The sequence below is a fragment of the Sciurus vulgaris genome (genome assembly GCF_902686455.1).
Source record: "Sciurus vulgaris genome assembly, chromosome: 3".
NCBI classification, from domain to species: domain Eukaryota; kingdom Metazoa; phylum Chordata; class Mammalia; order Rodentia; family Sciuridae; genus Sciurus; species Sciurus vulgaris.
This window is the reverse complement of record NC_136463.1, coordinates 133,225,445-133,251,162: the sequence shown is the minus strand read 5'-3', so window position 1 is coordinate 133,251,162 and position 25,718 is coordinate 133,225,445. Positions and strand designations below refer to the sequence as shown.

The following is a 25,718-nucleotide window of genomic DNA, read 5'->3' as shown; positions in this document are numbered from 1 at the left end:
GTTGCCTCTGGATTTAACAACCAGGAGGTCATTATAGATAGGTCTGCAGTTCTTTATTTGTAATTATTGGAATCAGAACTGTTTCAACACTCAGAATTCTTCAGAATTTAGAAAAGAAATGCAGTACATGTAATATTTATTGAGTATTCTCTTTTGAGTCCTAGTCAGTATCCTTTAATCAAACACATGTTTCAAGGGTTCATGAATTAAGTCTTAATTTGGTAAGTGTTAGATTTTGTTGTTGTTTGTTTGTTTTGTTTTGTGGTGCTGGGGATCAAACCCAGGCAGGACCTCACACACAATAGGCAAGCAGTCTACCACTGAACTACATCCCCAACTCAGCATGTCAGGTTTTGCTGCTAAATATTTTCAGGGTTTTTCAGATTTCAGAATTACAGATAAAGGATTGTCAACGGTACCTGGTGACTCTTCCAAAAAGGGAACAGGAGTGTTTTGACTTTTTCCTCTTTCGAAATTGTGACTCTGTGCTGAAATCAAATTTCACATCACTTTTTTTCTTATGTGGCATATCATGAGCAAATTTCTCATTAATTTGTTCCTGTTAAAAAACAGCAAGAAAGTTTTCCAAAACAAAGGATTTGTCTTTCAGTACAGATATAGAAATTACATAGCAATCTTATCATATATTGCTTAAGAATTGTGGCCAACTTGTTATTCCTTTTTGTTCCCTGAGAAGGAAAAACAATATTTGGAAGGAATAGGGACTTGGCATCTGTTGGGGGATTTTTCAGAGAATCCCCTCATTCCCCTTTCATTACATTTTGACATTTAGAACCAATTGAAGAAATTTTTCATTTTGAATATTGTTAAGTATTATCATTTTCCCCATTGGGCAATCAAGATTTTTTTTTAACACAGTGGTAATGTTTGAAATTCACCAAACCTGCTATCAATCTTTAGAATGAATAAATTAAAGGGAATTCACTTTATTGATTCCCTTTTGCTTTAGCAGTTTTATGATAGTAGGAGTTTTTCTAACATGGATGGAAGACTCTAAGTAACAGTGGTAGAAGTATTCTCTTTTTGGAAGAAGCTGGAAAGCAGTGTATTCTAATCATCAGTTGGATGTTTTCTCATGTTATAAATTTTTTAGAAAATTGCAGAATTTACAATTTCATTGCTTCTAGTTAACAGTCTGAAGTACTTCTTAGAAATGTTATCAAATATTTTGCCTTCTGATGCTTGCTGAAACTGAGAGAAAATCTTCATCATTTTAAAACTAGTGCTCCCAGGAGTGCTACATCTCCTATTGCAAAATACCCTCCTTGCTCAGGAAAACAGGAATGGTTTTGCTGATTTGCTTACTTGTGACAAGGGGAGAAATTTAAAAATTCATCATAAAATCCACAGTGATGCTAAGAAGAGCAGGGAGAACTATAAACTCTAGATAAATTACTCTCATTGCAGGAATTTCCATTTAGTCTAAATATCAAGCATGCACATGCTGAACTTCCAAATTTCCCTACAGGCATATTCTGTATAAATCTGGACAGTGATAGTATTATATGCATTTTTTATTAGAACTGAAGTAACAGTCTACTTTTACAATATTGTCAATTTTACTCTTAACATTTTGTGACATGGACTTGTACTATATTAGTGATTGCCAGAAATTATTTACTGTTGAAGGTTGAAAAGTAGAAAGGGAAAGGTAACACTGATCAGAAAGAAAATTCATTAAATTTACATAAGTAAGGCAATTTGAAATAAAATACATAGAAAATTGCTTTAAAAAAAAAGTTTTGTGGATGGGTTGGGAAGAGAAAATGGGTTTCATAACCCAGAGGAATAGTAAAAGAAAATACTTAATCTTGCATAATAGAGTCAAGTGATTTATTTGCTCATACTGTACCTGGTCACAGTAAAGCCTAGATGTGCTAATTAAGTAAAGAAATTCTTAAAATTATTATGCATGTTCCAAAAGTAGTAAGTAGTTCATTATATTAGCACTACAGTCTGTGTTATCTGAAAGGAATAGATCCATTAGGATAAGAAAGTTTTCTGGGTAGTACAGACTGTACCTGTTTACATTTTATAATTTATCAATTTGACATCCATTTATTAATTGGGATCCTTTGGAATTCATTATTAAATGATTTAAGCATCTGTTAAACCTACCTTTGAACTTTAGCTCTACCATTTACTACCTGTGATTTACTTGGATAAATTGCTTCAACTCTGTTACTTAGTTCTCCTATTGAAAAATAAAGCTAAAAAAAATTACCAAAGCAAGATAATTATGAGGATTGAATAAGATTATATAAGTGATCATAAATTATGGTATAATTTCTCAATTTTCAAAAGCACAGATATACAAATTCTTTCAGGTATATCTATAGACTTCTTACTAATCATTTGGTAAAGACGAATACATTTGAAACTTGCATATCCCTTTCCAGTTGGCTTATGACTAAGTTCTTTACTACAAAGTAGGTAGACTTTGGGGGCCCTGTTTTATACCTAAGAAAAATTGAGAACCTCTGTGCTTTCATTCAGAATTGTAGAGCTGAAGCAACTTGGAGAAGAGTTGGATATTGGAATTATCTTGGGAATGTTTTCATAAAACAAGTAGGCCCAAGCCTTCTCCCCCTCCCCTGTTTTCTGACTTATATTAGATGGGCTCCAATATATGTACAAGTAATCTCCCTATCATTCAAGTTTCATCATTCAAATTGGTTTTTAACATAGTGACTTAGCAGACCAGTTTTGCAATATAGAGTAATGATCTGAAACTGACATGCAGGAAAAACCATCCAACCAGCCACTTTGCTTGAGAGCAAAATTCAATTTGCTCTTGACACCTAGAATATAAGCATGATGTAGGTGGGAGAATTTATTAAGGTTATTATTTGTTATCAACCAGCACCTACAAAGGTACTTGGCAAATAATAGAAGTGCAGTAAATATTTTTTGGGATTGCATGAATTATGTATTAATACTTGATAAAGGCATTAAGGATATAGAAATGACACAGTGATTGGTGCTGATACAGGTAGAAAAAATCCTTTTGCCTTTGAGCAGAAGTTGGTTAAGTTTCTAGTTTATGACTCTATCTACACCTTTAGAACCATATAGAGATGACCTTTGAAGAGAGTTATACAACTTGTGTATGGCACAGAGTTATCTTGTTGAGGCAAGTGGGACCTAAAATCCTGCCAAGACAAGCATTGTCCCTGCAAGGTTGTGTCTGCCCAAGATTAGAGAGCAGTAGCTGTTGTTACATGGATAGGTTTGTTCATTCATATTTTATGTAATAAAGTTAGCTGTAATTCAGATTGGTTTTTAACATAGTGACTTAGCAACCAGTTTTACAATATTAAATAATGACTATATTTTGAGTTATATGTAATGTTTTGATTTTTTTCCCCCCCTCACTACTCAGGATTTTCTCATTATCTTTGATCTTCAGCAGTTTGACTCCAGATTAAGGAGCCCTTTTCTGAAATGCTTGTGATCAGAAGTGTTTTAAAGTTTGGATATTTTGGGGTTTTGGAATATTTGCATAGAATATTTGCTTCTTACTGTTCTACCATCCCTAATCTGAAAGTCTGAAACCTGCAAAGCTCCAAGATACAAAAGTTTTTGACTGCTGAATGCTCAAAAATCCTTTGAAACGTTTTAGATTTTCAGATTAGGGATGCTCAGTCTATATTGATTTATGTTGATGAATATGTGTGTGATTGTTGTTTTCTTTATATTTATCTTGTCATGTTCTCTGAGCTTTTTCAATCTGTGAATTTGGGTTTGTCAAACAAATTGGGGAATATTTGCCTGTTGTTTCTCAAAATATTTTTTTTTTAATTCTTTTTCTCCTTTGCTTCTTGGACTTTAATTACACATATGTGGGTCATCTCAATATTGTCCTACATGTCTATAAATACTTTCTCTCTGTTCTTTAGATTATTTTCTATTAATTTATCTTCAAGCCACCTTTTTCTGTTGTCTTCATATATCTTTCAATTCTTGAATTTATTTGGTTCTATTATTTCCAAAAACTTTGCTGAAATTCCCCAGTCTTTTTTTTTTTCTATTATGTCTTCCCATATATTTTCAAAACCTTGCTTATAGAACCTTCTGTACTAACCCCAGTGTCTAGATCATTTCAGCATTCATTTCCTCTGATTATCTTTTGAGACTGAGCTACTTTCTTTAATAAGTTATTTTTAATAATATCCTGGATACTTATAGAGACTTTGGATTCTGTTACATTCTGAAAAGTGGTGACTTTTTAAGCCCTTGACTTAATTGGACTAAAATTGCAAATTCTAGTCTCTTGAGCTACAGTTCAATTCATGGTTCAGTAGGAATCCATCTTCTTCATATTTTGCTTTAGAGGCAGGTAGAGATTTGGGGAGAGTTTGTACCATGCTGTTGGAGGTTTTTCCCTTTTCTGTATCTCTCTCCTATATGATTTCTCTTGCTTTCCAACTGTGGTTACTTCAGGCTCTGCTCATTGTTCTTCAAATGAGAATGACTGCAGTTTTTCTATCAGTTTTTGGCTGCCATGCTTATTGTAGACTGCAGCTTGCACTCAAGTTTACAGCCATAGTATGGGGATAACTTCCTCATGTTCCTTTGTCCCAGGCATCTACTCTTCTCTACAATTAGCATGTTTTCTTTCATTCTCACTAGTACCTTCAGGTTGTAGTGTGTTTTGTGAAGAGTTTATAGTTGTTATCTTTGAAAGGTTTGGGACCAGTAGGAACTACATAGCCATTTTTTAATTGAAAGTACAGATACCCTTTTAAAAATTTGCACAAAAATGCCAAATAAGCTATGGTGGTCCTGGAAATCAAAACCTTTATTATTTAGATTCTTATAAGAAAATAGTGTTTTTGCTATTGTTATTATCCTTATTTGCATTGTTGGACATGAACTCAGGACCTCACACAAGCTAGGCAAGTGCTCTACCACTGAACTACATCTTCCAGCCCCCCAAGTAGTGTAATTATTATATGTCTGAATTTTCTTAGTCTGTACATTCCTCTTTCCCCATTGAAACACTCTTCCTCCCCATCACTTCCCCTCTCCACCCCTTCTCCTCCCCTCCCTCCCTCCCTCCCTCCCGTCCTTCCTTCCTTCCTCCCTCCCTCCCTCCCTCCCTCCCGTCCTTCCTTCCTTCCTTCCTTCCTTCCTTCCTTCCTTCCTTCCTTCCTTCCTTCCTTCCTCCCTCCCTCCCTTCCTCCCTCCCTCCCTCCCTCCCTCCCTCCCTCCCTCCCAGGAATTAAACTCCAGGCTTCATGCATGCTAGGCGAGTACTCTACTGCTGAGCTACATCCTCATCCCTTATTTTTATCATCTGATGTTTGTTAACACAGGTTTATCAAGATTGTAATTCTTGCATTATTTTAGAATAGGCTATTTAAGGAAGGGGAGCATGTTTCTCCTCTCTCTACTACTATCACCAAATCTGATTTTATAGCATGTTTAGTGTAACTTATTCTGAGATTTTTTTTCTGTTTATCTAAGGTATAGAATCCAGTAGGAAAAGTTACTCTGAAACTGAGTTCAAACAATAATGTCATGGTTGTGGACAGAAAGTACTAGATAGACTGGTGTCTTATATGGTTGTTAAGATTTAAGATCATAGTCATTCCTTGAAGAAAATTATAAAGATTTGGGACAACTTGCCAGCCAAAAAAGAAGACTAAGCTTTGCTCACAATTGCAGTAATAACTAGTTAAAAAAAAAATAATCTGCATATGGACTCATTGTATACAGTTAGACACATTAGTCTGTTTAACTGTAGCTGCAGATACATAAGGGGTAATATACTTTAGATTTCAATGATATTTCATAGAAAGATTAATAAGTTTGTAAAGAATCTTGTATATATTGCTTTTACTAACCTGGATTTTGTGCTAACCATTTGACTTCGTGATTTGCATATATCCCTATAAATAATAGTAACTTTTTATCACTTACAGTGTTAAAATTATTTGTGTGGCCTGCTGAAAAAAATGTGTAACTAGGTGTACTTAGCTTGGGTTTCTACGTATAGGTTCACCACTAACTGGTGTTATCATTTACAATGTTGAAATGACTTGTCTTTTAGTGTTTTCATCTTTAAAAAAGGAGGAAATAGACCAGAGAATAGCTTCTCTAGTCCTCAAAAATCTTTTTCCTAGTTGTATTTGGTTACCTTGGTATTGAACATAGTTCTTTCTCTGTATTCTGTACATCTGTTAATTCTACTTCATTTTATTTTTGTAATTTCATTACTTCACAATAAACCATTTGGGTATATGATTCCAATAAAATGCTTAAATGGCAGTTTTATATGAATGTAACAGCATTTTGCAGAAATCACTAAAATTTATTTAATAGAAAGACATTTGAGCATGTAATGATGAGTAGGTTTATTTGAGCCAAATATTTAGTTCTCAAACACATCGAGGCAGTTATTTTAGTTTAGCACCTTATATATATCCTTGTGGAGTCAGTTTATTTCTGAATGATTATCATTTCCTGAGCATCAGCTATTTAATTCTTAGTTTATGTAGAAATATTGACTATTTTATATCCCCTTTGTATCATTGCTCTATGATTGTTTCCTTAGTTCATTTTTTATAATACTACACTACTATTGCATGATACAGATATCCCTCACTGAGAGCATTTTCAATAAAGTTATAAGACATCTGTTTTTAAATTAACTTGTTCCGTCATTATAATAAAGCCTATTTGCTCTCTTGATTGTGGAGTCTTTTTCAGTAATACATGCTAGGTATACATTGTTTTGTGGAACTATTTAAGGATTAAAATTTATTATTTAATTATTGATTATATCTGTGCTTATTAAGAAAAATTAGGTGTTCAAATGTCCAATATGCAGAAAGAATATATCATTATTTCATACACAGTTTATCAGTGTTAACAAAGCTTTCTTTGCTCTATTTTATAGGTGATGTTTGCAGATGTAAAAAGTAAACTGTCAAGGAATTCAAACCATCGTGTACTTATTACTTGGACCAACTTGACGAAGGATTCTTTGATTTATTAGACCAGCTGGCAATAGAAAATGAAAAGTAGTGTGGCACAGATAAAAGTAAGTATGAAACTCATGGTAGAAAATGCAAGCTTATACTCAATTACTATCCTTTAAACAGCAGTGCACATATATGATTAGGGCACTGAAATCAGATAGTAGAGTGACATCATACACGCTTCAGGCTCCACACATTTTCAAAGGTAGATACTTGCCCAGATGGGAGTAATAGCATGCAAAAGGGCAGTTGAAAACATATACAAAATGTGTTTTTGTCTATGTGTGTTTGTGTGTGTACATGTGTGTGCATACATCAGTGTCTCTACAAATTGTGTGTGAGCATGTGCAAAAGAAAATATGTACTAAACGGCACAGGAGATTCCACCATTATTCTAAAGGAACTTGCTTCCCTGGATGAGTGTGACATGGAAGCAGGTATCTCCTTCCTCAGTTGGTCTAGGTCCCTGTGTGTCTGTCCATAATATGAACTTCTTGCTGCATATTTCATATGTATATGCTGTATTTGTTCAACAAATGTATTTTGAATTCTTATAAAATTTTGCAGTTATTCTTTTTAAGCTTTTGAGTAAAATAGTGTACAAAACAGAATTCCTTGTTCTCATGGAGTTTATATTCTAGTGTGAGGACACAGAAAATGAACCATAAACTTGATACATAATTAAGTTATATAGTACTTTACAGTGTTTAGTTCTAGGCTTCTGCTGTGGAGAAAAGAAATAAGGTATGGAGAGTCATGGCATTAAGGAATTGCAGCTTATAATAGGGAGGTTAGTGTAGGGGCCCATTGAAAAGGAAGGTAGCCATGTGAGCAGAGGATTAACTATGCAGGTGCTTGGGGAAGTGTGTGCCAGGAAGAGAGAACAGCAAGTATAAAGGTAAAGAGTCTAGTGTGACTGAAACAGCTTTGGGAAGGGGAGAGTTGTAGGAAGTGTGGTCAGAACAGTACCAAGGAGAATAACTCCATGTGCTTTCAAAACTGCCCTGTCTGTGAGTGATCTTGGCACAAGAGCAAACCTGTCAGCACATCACCTCTTGTGCTCAGATTCGGTAAAGGGAGGGTATATTTTCATTTAGTTCTAAAGATTCAGTAAAGGGAGGGTATATTTTCATTTAGTTCTAAAGGTAGGCACTCCTCCCTTCCTCTCCTCCACTAGCTCTGTACCCCTAAACTTAATTTTTTAAAGAGAATCAGCAGACTCCAAGCTGCTTGGCAACAGGAAGTAGGGACAAGGCCTGGTATGTGGAAAGTGCTTATCAAAACTACTTCTGCTGCCATTTTTTCCATCCTGTTGTGTATAAGAGGACAACCTTCAGCCTCCATGCTGTGTAGACATCCAGCCTCTGCTTGCATATCACCATTGATGTGGAGTTCACTGACTTCTAAACTAGCTCCATCTGCAGTGGATACCTTCATATATTGTTCTGAAGTTTGCCTCTTTGGGACTTGCACTCATTGGTCCACTGTTACTTAAACAGTTAATTTATTGAGGGCCCAGTAGGTGGCAGACTCTTAGGAGGTGGGGACAACAAAAGAAAACCTTGTGCAGAAATGCCTTTTGACTGAGCCTTGTAAGATGAAGCACTCAGACCTTTAAACTAATACTTGTTACACAGGGAGGAAAATGTTTAGGCTTTCAGAATCATCTTCCTTAAAGACTCTTTAAGTGTTTCTCTTGTGGTCCCAGTGGGTCTTCTTTAGTATCCCCCTAGCCCAGGAGTGACTTCAGTCATCATGCCCTTCACACTTAGTGTCTTGTTTCTCCCAGCCATTTCTGCCTACTTGGTCCACCTCTTTTCTATTAGCCACAGCTGGTCCACTAGGTGGGCAGGGGTTGGGGGGGAGGTGGGCATTTTTACTGCAAATGAAGCTCACATCTTCTTCCATGTTCTGGTGACTCATTTGTTAAGCTCATAGACTTCAGCCAAGGACCCACTGTGTTTTGTTGGAAGCAAACTCTCCACCTCTTCCAACTCCTCCCTTCTTTTGCTTTTGAATATGTCTATTCTGAGTCTACTGAATGCTCACAACCACTGGACTGAGGCTCCTGCTCTACTTGCCTCCTCACACTGCTCTCTACATTGTTAAGAGACTGAGCAACTACACGATGTCACCATATTTGTTTTGCTTAATGAGCAATTTGCAGAATTTTTAAGGTAATTTTGACTGTATTAATGGTTACTCTGACTTATAAGCTAAACTTAAAAGGGAAATGAGGAAATTTGGATTCTTAATATTTGGATCATATCCCCAAATGGTTTTTAACTTGGTGAAATCCTATTCATCCATCAAAGCCAAATTCAGGTCCTACTGTCCATTGCTCAGAGCTGTGTGCCTTAGTGATTATTCCCTACTCAGTATCTCTTGTTGCAAGACCTCTTGTATGTGCCAGACACTCGTTACTTGGTCATATTTAAGAAATCCTTCTGATTCACGATTTCAGTGTTTTTGGTTCCTCCCTTTTATTCACAACAGATGTTGGAGAGATGTGTTAAAAATCATTGCCACAGAATTGAGGCCTTCTCCCTAATGTAGTCAAAATAATTGGCTTGCCTTGTACAAGAAGAAAGTAGATAATGCAGTTTAATTATTCTCTCTCTTTTTCTGGAATATATTTACTTGTAGAAATATTATAGATCATATCTCCTTGATAGTCTTTCCTATATTTGTATCCTTTAGAGTATCTACATAGGAAGTGCTATGTCTTATGTTATCCCCAAATGGAATGGATTTTATGCTTTATATTTGGCTTAGGATTTTTTTCCCCTATTTTGGGTGTTGGGATTATACTCAAGGCCTCATGCATGCTAAGCATGTGCCCTACTACTGATCTACACCCTCAGCCCCTGGCTTAGGCTCTTGATATAAAGTTTTACAAAAACCTGTGTCATTGAGCAATTCTACTTTATTGTGGTACTAAGTAAATTTGTGTGTGTGTGTGTGTGTGTGTGTGTGTGTGTGTGTGAAGTACCAGATTTTAAGATGCTTGCATTTAGTATAAGATAATAGCCAAACTATGGCTACTTTAAATCATTATCATTTCATATTTCTTCATAGATTAGTCTATTAGGGAGCCCTATTCAAAAATTCAATATTTAATGAGATTGGCCATTTACTTGTGATAATGTTAGATTCAGACCGCTGTTAACTAAATAATTATAAAATCAGAGGAAGTAGGAGCTTGTTTGCTTTTCTATTCAGAACAAGTTTCTGTTTTTAAATGCTTCTTTTTCTCATTGAGGAGGCAAGCATGTAAGTTTGCACAACTCATTGAGTTGTCCTTTTTTTAGATTTTAAGATTGATAGTTGAACAAATACTTTTGTCTTGAAGTAAGATTTATTAAAATAATTTTAATTCTTAAAAAATAAGCTTGTCAATACCAACATTGACTAGTTGCATAAAAAATTTTACGTGCTAGAGATATATATATATAAATCTGTCTGCATGTGTGTGTGTAAAAATAAGTATTTTGGCCTCTTCATATATTCAGATTTTTAAATTAGGATATGTATTTAAAGTGAATGGTTTATATCTATCTCATGTCACATGTCTTGTCAGTCTTAAGTTACATGAAGTTACTTATTTGTATGTTAGTTCTTTTTCAAAGGATTTGGTGAATGACTTAAAGAGTCAAGTTTTGGTTTTTTGTTTTTTTTTTTTAATTCCTTAGAGTGACATGATATCATATATTCAGATGCGCAAATAACACTTGCTGAAAATAAAAATGAATTTTTATAAATATATTTGAGTCAGTTTCTCCTAGCTCTTTGTTTTACCCATATTTAATAACCTCTACTAAATTTGTGATTTTCATATAGGTGAATATTGTGGTTTTCATATAGGGAAGATAGCCGGTAAATGCAGTGTTACAAGATTTGAATATTAACAACAAATGTGAGCCAAAGTACTTGTAGTTTTCCACGATGTGTATTTTATTATCTATATACCTTTTAACATAAATTTTTTAAAAAATGTTTACTCCTCTTTTCCCTTTGAAAGCATTCTTCTGGTCATGACAGAAGGGAAAACTATAATTCATCTCAGAGGACCTCTTCTCCTGAAGACAGGTAAATAACTTTATATGTTCTGAGTGTAATTTAAACTTTTTTATGGTAAGTTTATACAGTTATTTAGCTCTTAACTTCCTAATTTTAGGGTGGATGTTGAAGTACTGGTTTTTGTTATTTACTGCTGTCCTTTCTAATTACATAGCTCTGTATAGTTTACAGAATATCTTTGTGTGCGTTATATCATCTTATCATACTTAAGATTTAACAATCCAGAAATGTCCATTATTTTTCACCATGTATTCATATTAGGACTATAGTTATTTAACTTAGTAAGCTATAACTGTTAAAAATAATTTCTGGCCAGATGCAGTGGTGCATGCCTATAATCCCAGCAACTTGGGAGGCTGAGGTAGAAGAATCACAAGTTTGAGGCCAACCTCAGCAATCTAGAAAGACCCTATCTCAAAACAAAAAATAAAAAAGACTGGGAATTTAGCTCAGTGGTAATGTGCCCCTGGGTTCAATCCCTAGTACGAAGAAGAAAGAAGGAAAGGATAAAAATTTCTGGAAGGAGAAGCATTGTTACTTCCTATGTACTTTATTCTTATTCCACTTTGCTAAATATCTCTCAAAAAATTTGCTTTATAAATACCAAGTTCATTTCCCTGGTTTGTGACTACTTACTACCTTTCACCTATCACCTGTTCCGTACACACATACTTAACACACACACACACACACACACAGGTGTATGTGTATGCATACCTTAATTGTAGGTGCGTATATAAAATATGAATTATGTTCCTGTTTGTATATATAATGTATAAAACTTCTCATAAAATTCTCTGATTTTATTGACCTTAAAGATTCACATTATGGATCTACTGCAGTGCATCCTTATTTGCTAATAATTTCAGTCCTTTCTCACTGTTACCCAGTTAAGCAATTTCAAGAGTAAAAAAACCTGATGAATAGTCTTTTGCAGTAGAGTTGAGCCTTATGGAGACTCAACCAATGACATTGGTCTCATTTGTTCAGTGCTTTGAAAAACAAATCAGGTAAGCAAAAAAATCATTTGTAGGATAGTCTTTTTCCTGACAAATAAAATTGATTTCCCCATAAATTTCTGTCACTCGGGACAACGTGAAACAAGATAAACAAGTTTGGTTAAGTGAATTTCAGGCATTTTGCTATACTAAGCTGAAAGCTTGTAATTCTGACCGAATGGGTGTTAGCAAAATAAACTGTTACTTAAAAGCAGTTTGAGAAGATTTGTAATCATAGAGATGCTTTAGCAACTCTCCTAAATATTTATAATGTAGTTGTTTTTAACTTACAACTTTGACTTTCTTATTTTATATGTTAGATATGCAGAACAAGAAAGGTCCCCTCGGGATAGAGATTACTTTGATTATAGCAGGTCAGACTATGAACATTCAAGAAGAGGACATTCTTATGATGGTGGCATGGAATCACGGTTAGTATTGGGAATTTTAACAATAGAAACATTAGCTTGATTTAATTTTCTTTATTTTTATGATAAAAACAATAATAATAGCAAGTGGCATTAACTGGATGTTTTTATGTGCCAGGCTTTCTAATAAGGACTTCATGTGAATTAACTCCTTACTGCAGTCAGTTGGAAGTAAAAACTTATTTTTTTTTTTTACAGCTAAAGAAACTGAGGCCTAGAGAGTAGCAATTCTGAAACAATAGTGGCAAACCCAGGTCTGACATAAGGCCTAAGTTTTATTCATTATATTGTACTGCAGGAAGGATTGTCTTATGTGATTATTTTGGGGACTCTACTAATCAAATAAATTTATGTATGACAGTAATCTAAATTTTTTTCATGCCTCATGGCAGAGGAATATTGAGAATGAAGTTACTAATTTGTAGTTTTTTTCTGTATCTAAATGATTTTTACTTGAGTTTTGGAGAACTTGGCTACCTGCCTGTTCATCTAGGAACAGGACCTACAAGATTTACCTGATTAAGAGATGGATGAGGAAACTGAATGGAAGGCAGGTAAACTTTTCTCCAATGCCTAAAACATTTGTTTGGCTCTAGGGGCAGTATTTAAGAGAGAAACCTAAGTGCCATTTATGTTTCATTCAAAACTAAGCAGACCTTTATAATCTTCTGTTATTAATTTGCATTTATTTTAATTCTTTTTTTTTTCTTGGAGAAATTAGTAATTTTTATAATGAGAATATTTGAAAGGAGTCAGCATTTGAGGATTAATTCACTTTAAAAACATCAGTAAAGATCCTTTATATTTGCTCAAAAGAAAACATAATATAGAAAAAAGTTACAATGCATTTGGGGAAAGAAATCTCCAAATAGAAGTAATGAATACCACAAAGAAAGAAAGTTGGCAGATGCTGGGGATGCTCAGTATAGGGAAAAAAGGTTAACTGAAACTCAGCAGGAGATAAGAATATTCTCAGCTTCCCGAAACAGAAATCACATAGTACTCAGTTAGTTTACACATATCCTTGCTTATGAGTGAAGTAGTGATACAGATAATTTAGTCATTTGGAATTATCTGTTTTGTTCTTTTTAATGAGGCATTGTTAACTATAGATTTCATACTCATACATACTAGAATTCAAATTTTAGCTACGAGTTATACAAATTAGTTTCTTACCAACTTCCTTCTGATCTTCAGTTTCCTCATGTATTAAAATTAATGTGATGACATGTCTTATCTGGTGTTTTAGTTTTAAAAATAATTTGTCTCCTACTACCATGTCTGAACATATTAAATACTAAAAAAAATGTAATTTAAAAAATGTTTTCTTTAGCATATCTATTTTAGTAGTGATAAGCAGTGAACCAGTGGCACTTTGAGTAGCATATACAAAGTAGTGGAGTGGGGATGTGGCTCAGTGGTAGAACTGGCCTGTGTGAGGCACTGAGTTTGATCCTCAGCACCACTAAAAAAAGTTAAAAGAAAGTAGTGAAACAATTCAGATTTCCTAATGTACAAAGTGGTTGATAAATTTTATTACTTTAGTATTTTATAAAGGAACTATGATCTGTCTCTCATAGTCTATGTTTTTCTCCAACAACCATTTCCATATCACTATATGGTTATATTCCTGTATCACTCTATGTTCCATTCTTAGACTTCTATCTACTGTTGTTACTGTTTTTTTTATAAAACCAACTGTCCTGATTTTCCTATTTGCCTTGTTAGTCCTCCAGTTTTAAATATGTCTCTCCCAAGTTTTTTGTTCACTAAGGTCTGTGCCCTTTGTGATATCTCTCACATATTATCCATTCATTAACCACCAAAATTAACCAACTCACCACTAGAATTTTTATCATATTCCTCAGTAGTTTGGAGCTAAGTACCTTATTGAATTTCTACAGTCAAAATTTCCTTCTCATTACATTCTAATTTATACCCAGTCTTAAAATGTCAGATTAAATTAGCCTCCAAAAGCCAGACCTATCAGAAGTTACCTTAGTGACAATAAAAACAACCACTACCAACATAATTGGTGAGCTAAGGATTTTGCATACTTTCTCAATACTGTCAAAACTCATACAAATTTGATACTATTTTTTCTAAATTATAAATAAGGAATTGGGTTTGAGGTAAGTAAGTAACCTAACTATAGTCACTGTTACCCATCTAGTAGATGCAGACACTAGAATTGAGACTCAATTCTGACTCCAGAGCCCTTGTCTTTTTGCAGCCTCTAACTGCTTAGTCCATTGTATGAACATAAAGTCTCATGTGACCCACATAGTCACTACTTAAAGCAAGCAGGCTAGAATATGAAGGCTAACAGACCAGAAACATTTGAAGACAACAGATGTTTCTGTTTAGACTAAGAATATTCTATTCCTTCTGCACTATACAAGAACAAACACAGTAATTATAAGGGTATGATTTTATCAGCCAGCTAGCTGTCTGAAGTGGTGTTTCTCAGAAAAACTCTTGGGACATACATTCATAGTAAGAAGCTACTCAGTTGCAAGTCAATGGGTAGAATTTGGAGCATCTGCATTTGTGATTAATTAGGATTTATATTTGAATCCACTTTTTTCCCCTTTGACTCAGTCTCAGTGTATACTGCCTCTGTCCTCATTGGCAGTCACTCAGACCTCATACCTCATTTTCGGAACTGTTCCTCCATAGCAGCTTGGATAGGTGATTGCTTTTCTCTGTCCATGTAAGTTGAATTTATTTCAGAACAGATCATCTCAAATATATCCTCTAGATTTCTCTATAGTGCAGTTTTCTAGTGAAACAGTGATGATGTGACACTTACTTTTATTTAATGTGTGTGTATAATTCATTATGTAAAGCAGGAACAAAATTATCTGAGTTTCTAAGACAATTTATTAAAATTGTACATAAATAAGTGTACAAACTTATCCCTGGGGAAAAATAACAGAAAGTCAAGACTCTCCTGTTAATTCTTGATGGTTTCAGAGAACAATAGCAATTGATTGTTTTTTAAGTATTGAAGAGGATAATAATTTTGGTTAGAAAAGCATTTTTTTCCTTACATTATTTCAAACAACCAAGTACTTCTGAGATTTCAAATTCTCTAAAGGAGCATTTTCAAATATTACATTTTTTTTCTTAGCAGTCTTACAATTAAATATGCCATTATTGAAAATAAACTTTTTTTCTTTATCCAGTTTGTCATATATACCATAGGCCAGTTTGTGGTCTTAAAAAACTATTTATTTCATGTTACTTTCTCACTCAGAAGCTTTTCATGATTCCCCTTCATTTCCAATATAAATAACTTAAAATCTTGGTTGTCTTTAAGGTTTCATAGGCTGATTCAAACTCATCTTTCCAGTGACTGTTGTACATGATTCTTTATTGTTTCCTGATCTTCCCATTCTAGCTTTAATACCCATGCTCAGTTATTCAGTTGTTATTCCCTCTTCTACTAGGTGCAGGATGCCATCCTCCCTCTTTCTGTCCTTCTTCCCCACTCACTCCCAGTCTGAATACTATGATGCCTTTGAAGCCCTAATATAAGTTACATTTTCTCTGTGAAGCACTACCTTATCATCCTAAACCACTTTTCCTATTATGAATATGTGGGACCCACTTGTAATCTCACATTTGGTTTGCATTTCATTGTATTTTATAGTGTCTTTTCTCCTTTAAAAAAAAAAAAAATATTACAGAAGCAGGGATCGAGAAAAACGCAGAGAGAGAGAAAGAGATATGGATCGGAAAAGGTCCCGAAAATCCCCATCTCCTGGGAGAAGAAGCCCAGAACCATCAGGAACCCAGAGTTCTGCTCAGGATGAACCTACTGCAAAGAAGAAGAAAGATGAGTTGGATCCTCTTCTCACTCGAACTGGTGGAGCATATATTCCTCCTGCAAAGCTTAGAATGATGCAAGAACAGATTACAGATAAGAACAGGTATATTGAGGTACTAGGCCTGCCAGGCATTGATACATTGAAAATTTAATCGATCATGATCTCATTAACCTTGGCTTTTGAAACTCTGCATTAGTGCACAGTGATAGAGACCTCATTTTAGAGACATCTTTTCTTCTTTACTCCATACTCTGGACAAGAGCATTTTATATGATTTACATGGATATTAATTAATTACTTCATTTTTTAATGAATTAATTTAAAATTTTGAGGAAAAGTTATCTTTTATTTTAGTATTTTCAAATTATAGTTGTTTACATTTTTTGTAGATAATCAAGAATACTACTTATGTTTTTGATCTAAAAAGAATCTTTCAAGTTGTACTAAATCAGGAGTTAGCAAACCTATAAAAGGCCAGAGAGCAAATATTTTAGATTGTGGGTCATTCTGTCTTGGTTGTAGCTACTTGACATCATTCTAGTATGAAAACAGTCTTGGGTAATGTGTAAACAAATGAATGTAGGCATGTTCTAATAAAGCTTTATTTACAAAAAACAGTGGATAGCATTTTTGACTTGGGGGTGTAGTTTGCTAAACATTCTATAAATATATGAAGATGTCAGTTTTGTCCTTTTCTTGCTTTTATTTAGACTATAATATCTTAGACTACTTCTCTGCTATTTAAAGGTAAACAAACAAAATTGATATGTGAACATTTATACTAAAACACCCCTCCCTTTTCAAAGTAATTGAAGCGGTGAAAAGCTTTTTAGCAAAGTGCAGCTAAGTTTTTAAGACTTTTTTCACCAGTGGAATGAGATGGTCACTGGAAAAGTATGGTCTCAGATTGAAGTGATGACTCAATTGCCAGGAAGTTAATAAAAAGATTAGGTTAGAAGGCAGCTACACTTTTAAGAAAGACTGATTCAAGGTGATCCAAGAAGGAATGTTCCTAGACCTTTTCGTGGGTGTTTCGATGACAACTTGTAAAATGAGAACCTTGGGTAAATAAAATATGAAGTATTTCAATTAGCTTGAAATAGAAATATCACATAAAATAAACAATTAAGATTATTAAATAAATTAAAACCATTAAGAACTAGAGAGGAGTATTAAATGACATTAAATTCAAACTAATAATTCCTCTTTATGTGCCACATTCTAGGCATGGTTGCCATATTTGGACCATTGTATGAGGAGGAATTTGGGGATGGCTTATTATTGGGAACTTCATGATTATCTAGGCATTCTCCTCTTGCAGAAGTGGCAGTATTAGTGAAAAGTATTCTTTCTCCTGTTCAGTCCAATAAACTTTATCCTAATTGTAAAGGACTAGAAACATCGTTGTTAATCTAAGTACAGTAGGCAGGGGAGAATCAGCAATATATGCTGATTTAAGATTCCTGGAAGATACTTTTTATACAGTCAAAGTCTTCAGGCTGGAAAGGGTACAATGAGAATTAGATATCTGTAAGAGAAGTCTGTAGTCTTTTCAGAAGATAATTGGACAAATTGAAGTCTTCCTACTTAGGAAGTATAATTACACTTGATATAGTTTTTCAGTCAATTTAATGGGAGAGGTTGTGATTATATGCCAGCAGTGTCTTATTGATTAGGCTTGTTGTTGAGCCACAGGTCTTATTTCTGTAGAAATAGGGCATAACAAAGGGTTGAACAGTGGGAATAGTCCACCTTGGGAGCAGGTAGTTGAGGGTGAATGTAGAGAACTTAGAAACAATAATAAAATTAACTGCAAGTCAATCTGTCTTATGACCTCACCATCTACTGATAATATTAAAAGTCACAGATTAAATATTCATGCTTATCAGGCACCATTTTTGACCCTCTTTCATGTACTACCGTAAGCAGATCTTAACCTGCAGAATTTCAAATCATCCATGGATAGAATTCAGCACTTGATCCATGAGTGTGAATGGAAAAGAGTTATATTTTATTGTTACTAATCTCACTAAAAGTTAACATTTCTTTCTGTGGGAATGTAGGCCACATACTACAGTATTAACAGTCCATTGCAGATACCTTATAATATTGTTTTTGACTGTGCTACTTGAAAATAAAGTTGTCATTTGGCCTACTGCCACTTCTTGTTACTGAATGTGTTAAGGAACTCATAGGTTACTATATCAAACTTACATTCTTTGTGTTTTGAAGACTATATTTCAATATTATTTGTAATTCTGTATTTCTAGAAACCTATTGACTTCACAAGACTTCCAGAGAGCTGTGTGGAAGGAAAAAGGTTAAGACTTTCTGTAGCTAGAATCAAATTCCAGAAAAATAGTTATAAAATCTGTAGAATTTTTAGTTTTAAAAGTTAAGACATTATAAATTTAGTTCAATCTAAAGAAATCCTTGAGGCTAAATAATTGACTGAAAGTCTATAGCCATGCACCGTTCAGCTGGTATAGCTGTAGGACTACTGCCTCAACAGATGTGGTCTTTAACATCCTTAGAATAGTGTTTCAGCCTCTGTTCCATGTGACTTTCCCTTTTACAGTAGTTATTACCATTTCTTTAAATTAAAACATGTAATTTTGTTGTCTCGTGCTTTTATGGGAAGAATCATACTAAAATTTCCTTTTTGTGGTCCCTGGGTTCTTATCGTGGTTTCAAATTTTTTTAAGTTGCATTTATTTTTAAAGGTTTCCACAAAAGATGAGTTTATGTGAAGCAATATAATAAAAAAAAAAAGCATGTATCAAATGTAACTAAAAAATAGTTTAAGTCACAACATAAATGGACATAAGAACAAAATATCCTTACATATTTTTACATAATCTTACTGTGTATGGTTTATACTATTATATGTATAATAAAGCAAATATGATTTAATATAATCTGTTTATTCCTATGAGCATCATATATCTTACTATACTTTAGACTTGTTTTGTGAAAATAGTGTTAAAAATAAAGGAATGCTAAGTAACTTGTTTTTATTATAGCCTGCTGCTATTATAGTTTTTGGCAAAGTTTTAATTTTTATTAAAATTTTTTTTTAGCTTAGCATATCAGAGGATGAGCTGGGAGGCCCTAAAGAAGTCAATCAATGGTCTTATCAACAAAGTCAACATTTCCAATATAAGTATTATTATTCAAGAGCTTCTTCAGGAAAATATAGTTAGAGGAAGGTAAGTTAGTCATTTTATTTGTAGTATTTCATAGTAATTTTTCAAAAGAACATATCTGTATGAGTAATAATCATTCATGCATTATGCCAACTCATTTTAAAGGTAATTGAAAATATTTAATTAAAATAACAGTTCTTGCTGAACATGGATGGTGGTGAATGCCAACAATCCCAGTGGCTCAAGAGGCTAGGGAGGAGAATTGCAAGTTCAAGACCAGCCTCAGCAATTTAATGAGACTCTTGTCTTAAAATAAAAAAATAAAATAAAATAAAAAGGGCTGAGGATGTGGCTCAATTGTTAAGCACCTCTGGGTTCAATCCCCAGTACCCCCCCCCCCCCCCCCCAAAAAAAATAAAACTGTAGGCTGCTAAAAAATAACTTGTTCCTCACTGGTAAGGAGCTTTTACATCACGTGATTTCTGCACAAATATTTGTTTACTCAATGTCTCCAATAATTTAAATCCATTAGGAATATTGAATATTATGACATACTACATCAAACCAGTTTAATTTTTTTTTTTTAGTCAACAGGTAGAAATGGTATGTATTTGTCATGACTAGCAATGTTTTAATGTATACATATATACGTTGTAGAATGGCTAAATCAGCCTATTTAACATTTGTTAGTTACTTATTTTGTGGTTAGGATATCTAAAATCTACTATTAGTAATTTGCAATTTTATAATATATATGTAGTTATTAACTATAGTCACCTTAATATATAATAGGTCTCTTGAACTTATGCCTTCTGTCTGATCAAAATTTTGTATATGTTCATCTCCTTGATCCTTCTGCCGGTAGTCTCTGGAAACCATCATTTTATTCTGTTTCTATGAATGTCACTTTTTTAGATTCCACATATAAGTGAGCTCATATGATATTTGTCCTTCTGTGCCTGACTTCTTTTTCTTTTCATAATTTCCTCTAGATTCATCCATGTTTTCAAATGACAGGATTTCTTTCTTTTTAATATTGTGTGTGTGTGTGTGTGCGTGTGTGTGTGTGTATACACACACCACCTTTCCTTGTGTATTCATCAATAGACATCTCGGATATTGTAAATAATGCTGCCACGAATGTGGGAGTACAGATGTGTCTTTGATAGAATTTTCATATCCTTTGTAGTGGGGTATGCTGAATCATATGGTAGTTCTCTTTTTAATTTTTATTTTTTTTTTGGAAACAAATGGGATACATGTTGTTTCTCTGTTTGTACATGGCATAAAGGCATACCATTTGTGTAATCATAAATTTACATAGAGTAATGTTTGATTCATTGTTATTTTTTCCCTTCCCCCCACCCCTCCCACCCCTCTTTACCCTCTATACAGTACTTCCTTCCTCCATACTTGCCCCCCTCCCTAACTCTAACTCTAACCCTAACACTAACCCTTCCCTCCCACCCATTATGTGTCATCCTCCACTTATTAGCGATATCATTCGTCCTTTGGCTTTTCGAGATTGGCTTATCTCACTTAGCATGATATTCTCCAATTTCATCCATTTGCCTGCAAATGCCATAATTTTATCATTCTTTATGGCTGAGTAATATTCCATTGTATATATATACCACAGTTTCTTTATCCACTCATCAATTGAAGGGCATCTAGGTTGGTTCCACAGTCTGGCTATTGTGAATTGAGCAGCTATGAACATTGATGTGGCTGTATCTCTGTAGTATGCTGATTTTAAGTCCTTTGGGTATAGGCCAAGGAGTGGGATAGCTGGGTCAAATGGAGGGTCCATTCTAAGTTTTCTAAGGAATCTCCACACTGCTTTACAGAGTGGCTGCACTAATTTGCAGCCCCACCAGCAATGTATGAGTGTACCTTTCTCCCCACATCCTCGCCAACACCTGCTGTTGCTCGTATTCTTGATAATCGCCATTCTAATTGGGGTGAGATGGAATCTTAGGGTGGTTTTGATTTGCATTTCTCTTATTACTAGAGATGTTGAAAATTTTTCCATATATTTGTTGATTGCTTGTAGATCTTCTGTGAAGTCTCTATTCATTTCCTTAGCCCATTTGTCGACTGGATTATTTGTATTCTTGGAGGAGAGTTTTTTGAGTTCTTTATAGATTCTGGAGATTAGTGCTCTATCTGTAGTATGATTGGCAAAGATATTCTCCCACTCTGTAGGCTCTTTCTTCGCATTGCTGATAGTTTCCTTTGCTGAGAGAAAGCTTTTTAGTTTGAATCTATCCCAGTGGTTGATTCTAGCTTTTATTTCTTGTGCTATGGGAGTCCTGTTAAGGAAGTCTGATCCTAGACCAACAAGGTGAATATTTGGACCTACTTTTTCTTCTATAATCTGCAGGGTCTCTGGTTTGATTCTGAGGTCCTTAATCCATTTTAAGATTAGTTTCGTGCAGGGCGAGAGATATGGGTTTAGTTTCATTCTGTTGCATATGGATTTCCAATTCTCCCAGCACCATTTGTTGAAGAGGCTATCTTTTCTCCATTGCATATTTTTGGCACCTTTGTCTAGAATGAGAAAATTGTATTTATTTGGGTTTGTGTCCGTGTCCTCTATTCTGTACCATTGATCTACCTTTCTATTTTGGTACCAATACCATGCCGTTTTTGTTACTATTGCTTTGTAGTAGAGTTGAAGATCTGGTATTGCAATACCCCCTGTTTCACTCTTCCTGCTAAGGATTGTTTTAGCTATTCTGGGTTTCTTATTCTTCCAGATGAATTTCATAATTGCTTGCTCTATTTCTGTAAGGTACACAATTGGGATTTTAATTGGAATTGCATTGAATTTGTATAGCACTTTAGGTAGTATGGCCATTTTGACAATATTAATTCTTCCTATCCAAGAACATGGAAGATCTTTCCATCTTCTAAGGTGTTCTTTAATTTCTTTCTTTAGTGTTGTATAGTTCTCATTGTAGAGGTCTTTCACCTCTTTTGTGAGATTGATTCCCAAGTATTTTATTTTTTTCAAGGCTATTGTGAATGGGGTAGTTTTCCTAATTTCTCTTTCTGAAGATTCATCACTTATGTATAAAAATGCGTTGGATTTATGGGCATTGATCTTGTAACCTGCTACTTTACTGAATTCGCTTATGAGTTCTAAGAGTTTTCTGGTGGAATTTCCAGGTTCCTTTAAATATATAATCATGTCATCAGCGAACAGGGATAGTTTGAGTTCTTCTTTTCCAATTCGTATCCCTTTAATTTCTTTGGTTTGTCTAATTGCTCTGGCCAGAGTCTCAAGAACGATGTTGAATAGAAGTGGTGAAAGAGGGCATCCCTGCCTTGTTCCAGTTTTTAGGGGGAATGCTTTCAGTTTTTCACCATTTAGAATGATATTAGCCATGGGCTTAGCATAAATGGCCTTTACAATGTGAAGGAATGTTCCCACTATCCCTCTTTTTTCTAGTGTTTTGAGCATGAAGGGGTGCTGTATTTTATCAAATGCTTTTTCTGCATCTATTGAAATAATCATGTGATTCTTGACTTTAAGTCTATTAATATGGTGAATTACGTTTATTGATTTCCTGATGTTGAACCAACCTTGCATCCCTGGGATGAAACCCCCTTGATCATGGTGCACTATCTTTTTAATATGTTTTTGTATGTGATTTGCTAAAATTTTGTTGAGAATTTTTGCGTCGATGTTCATTAAGGATATTGGTCTGAAATTTTCTTTCCTTGATGAGTCTCTGTCTGGTTTAGGTATCAGTGTGATATTGGCTTCATAGAATGAGTTTGGGAGGGTTCCCTCCTCTTCTATTTTATGGAATACTTTGAGAAGTATTGGAATGAGCTCTTCTTTAAAGGTTTTGTAGAACTCGGCTGAGAACCCATTTGGTCCTGGACTTTTCTTTGTTGGTAGGCTTTTGATGACTTCTTCTATTTCAGTACTTGAAATTGGTCTATTTAAATTGTGTATGTCCTCCTCGTTCAGTTTAGGAAATTCATATGTCTCTAGAAACCTGTTGATGTCTTCAAAATTTTCTGTTTTGTTGGAGTATAGATTTTCAAAATAGCTTCTAATTATGTTTCGTATTTCAATCCTGTCTGTTGTGATATTTCCTTGTTCATTCCGAATTTTAGTGATTTGGGTTTTCTCTCGTCTTCTCTTTGTTAGTGTGACTAAAGGTTTATCAATTCTGTTTATTTTTTCGAAGAACCAACTATTTATTTTGTCAATTTTTTGTATTGTTTCTTTTGTTTCAATTTCATTGATTTCAGCTCTGAGTTTAACTATTTCCTATCTTCTACTACTTTTGGTGCTGGTCTGTTCTTCTTTTTCTAGGGCTTTGAGCTGTACTGTTAGGTCGTTTATTTGTTGAGTTTTACTTCTTTTATTAAATGCGCTCCATGAAATAAATTTCCCTCTAAGTACTGCTTTCATAGTGTCCCAGAGATTTTGATATGATGTTTCTTTGTTCTCATTTACCTCTAAGAATTTTTTAATTTCCTTCCTAATATCTTCTGTTATCCATTCATCATATAATAGCATATTGTTTAATCTCCAGATGTTGGAATAGTTTCTGTGTTTTACTGTTTCATTTATTTCTAACTTCAATCCATTATGATCTGATAGAATACATGGTAGTGTCGCTATCTTCTTGTATTTGCTAACATTAGCTTTGTGGCATAATATATGGTCTATTTTAGAGAAGGATCCATGTGCTGCTGAGAAGAAAGTGTATTCGCTCTTAGTTGGATGGTATATTCTATAAATGTCCGTTAAGTCTAAATTATTGATTGTGTTATTGAGATCTATGGTTTCTTTGTTCAATTTTTGTCTGGAAGATCTGTCCAGTGGTGAGAGAGGCGTGTTAAAATCACCTAGTATTATTGTGTTATGGTCTATTTGGTTTCTGAAATTGAGAAGGATTTGTTTCACATACATGGATGAGCCACTGTTTGGGGCATAGATGTTTATGATTGTTATATCTTGCTAATTTATGCTTGCCTTAAGCAGTATGAAATGACCTTCTTTATCCCTTCTGACTAACTTTGGCTTGAAGTCCACATTATCAGAAATGAGGATGGATACTCCAACTTTTTTGCTGAGTCCATGTGCGTGGTATGTTTTTCCCCATCCTTTCACCTTTAGTCTATGGGTATCTTTTTCTATGAGGTGAGTCTCTTGCAGGCAACATATTGTTGGATCTTTCTTTTTAATCCAATCTGCCAGTCTATGTCTTTTGATTGATGAATTCAGGCCTTTAACATTCAGGGTTATTATAGAGATATGATTTGGTTTCCCGGTCATTTGATTCATTTTTTAAATTTTATTTATTTGTTTGACACAACTTGTTTCCTCCTTTATTTGACAATTCCTTTAGGATAATTCCTCCCTTTGCTGATTTGCTTCTTTGTTTTTCATCTCTTCCTCATGGAATATTTTGCTGAGAATGTTCTGTAATGCTGGCTTTCTTTTTGTAAATTCTTTTAGCTTTTGTTTATCATGGAAGGATTTTATTTCATCGTCAAATTTGAAGGTAAGTTTTGCTGGGTATAAGATTCTTGGTTGGCATCCATTTTCTTTCAGGGCTTGGTAAATGTTGTTTCAGGCCCTTCTAGTTTTTAGGATCTGGACTGAAAAATCTGCTGATATCCGTATTGGTTTCCCCCTGAATGTAATTTGGTTCTTTTCTCTCACAGTCTTTAAAATTCTGTCTTTATTTTGTATGTTAGGTATTTTCATTATAATGTGCCTTGGTGTGGATCTGTTGTAATTTTGTGTATTTGGAGTCCTGTAAGCCTCTTGAACTTGATTTTCCATTTCATTCTTCAGATTTGGGAAATTTTCTGATATTATTTCATTGAATAAATTGTTCAGTCCTTTGGCTTGTTTCTCTAGGCCTTCCTCAATCCCAATAATTCTTACATTTGGCCTTTTCATGATATCCCATAGTTCTTGTAGATTCTGTTCATGATTTCTTACCATCTTCTCTGTTTGTTCAACTTTGTTTTCAAGGTTAAATATTTTGTCTTCAATGTCTGAGGTTCTGTCTTCTAGTTGTTCTGTCCTATTGGATATGCTTTCTATAGAGTTCTTAATTTGGTTTATTGTTTCCTTCATGTCAAGGATTTCTGTTTGGTTTTTTTTCAATATCTCTAACTCTTTATTGAAATAATCTTTTGCTTCCTGTATTTGCTCTTTTAATTGTCGATTGGTGCGATCATTCACTGC

General features: G+C 34.2%; 1 protein-coding gene across 3 annotated transcripts in view; it reads left to right on the top strand.

Moving 5' to 3' along the window:
* CWC22 (CWC22 spliceosome associated protein homolog) overlaps nucleotides 1-25,718 on the top strand; it is a 63,989-nt gene that overhangs the window by 5,701 nt on the left and 32,570 nt on the right. For 2 of the 3 annotated variants that reach the window (XM_079132219.1, XM_079132221.1), the window contains exons 2-6: nucleotides 6,926-7,069; nucleotides 11,029-11,096; nucleotides 12,406-12,516; nucleotides 16,206-16,448; nucleotides 19,427-19,555. In XM_079132219.1, the coding sequence (XP_078988345.1) occupies nucleotides 7,043-7,069; nucleotides 11,029-11,096; nucleotides 12,406-12,516; nucleotides 16,206-16,448; nucleotides 19,427-19,555 (578 nt within the window). In that variant the 5' untranslated portion in view covers nucleotides 6,926-7,042. Of the gene's footprint in view, nucleotides 1-2,517; nucleotides 2,590-6,925; nucleotides 7,070-11,028; nucleotides 11,097-12,405; nucleotides 12,517-16,205; nucleotides 16,449-19,426; nucleotides 19,556-25,718 lie in introns of those variants that run through there. The other variant, XM_079132220.1, reaches the window with a different exon arrangement.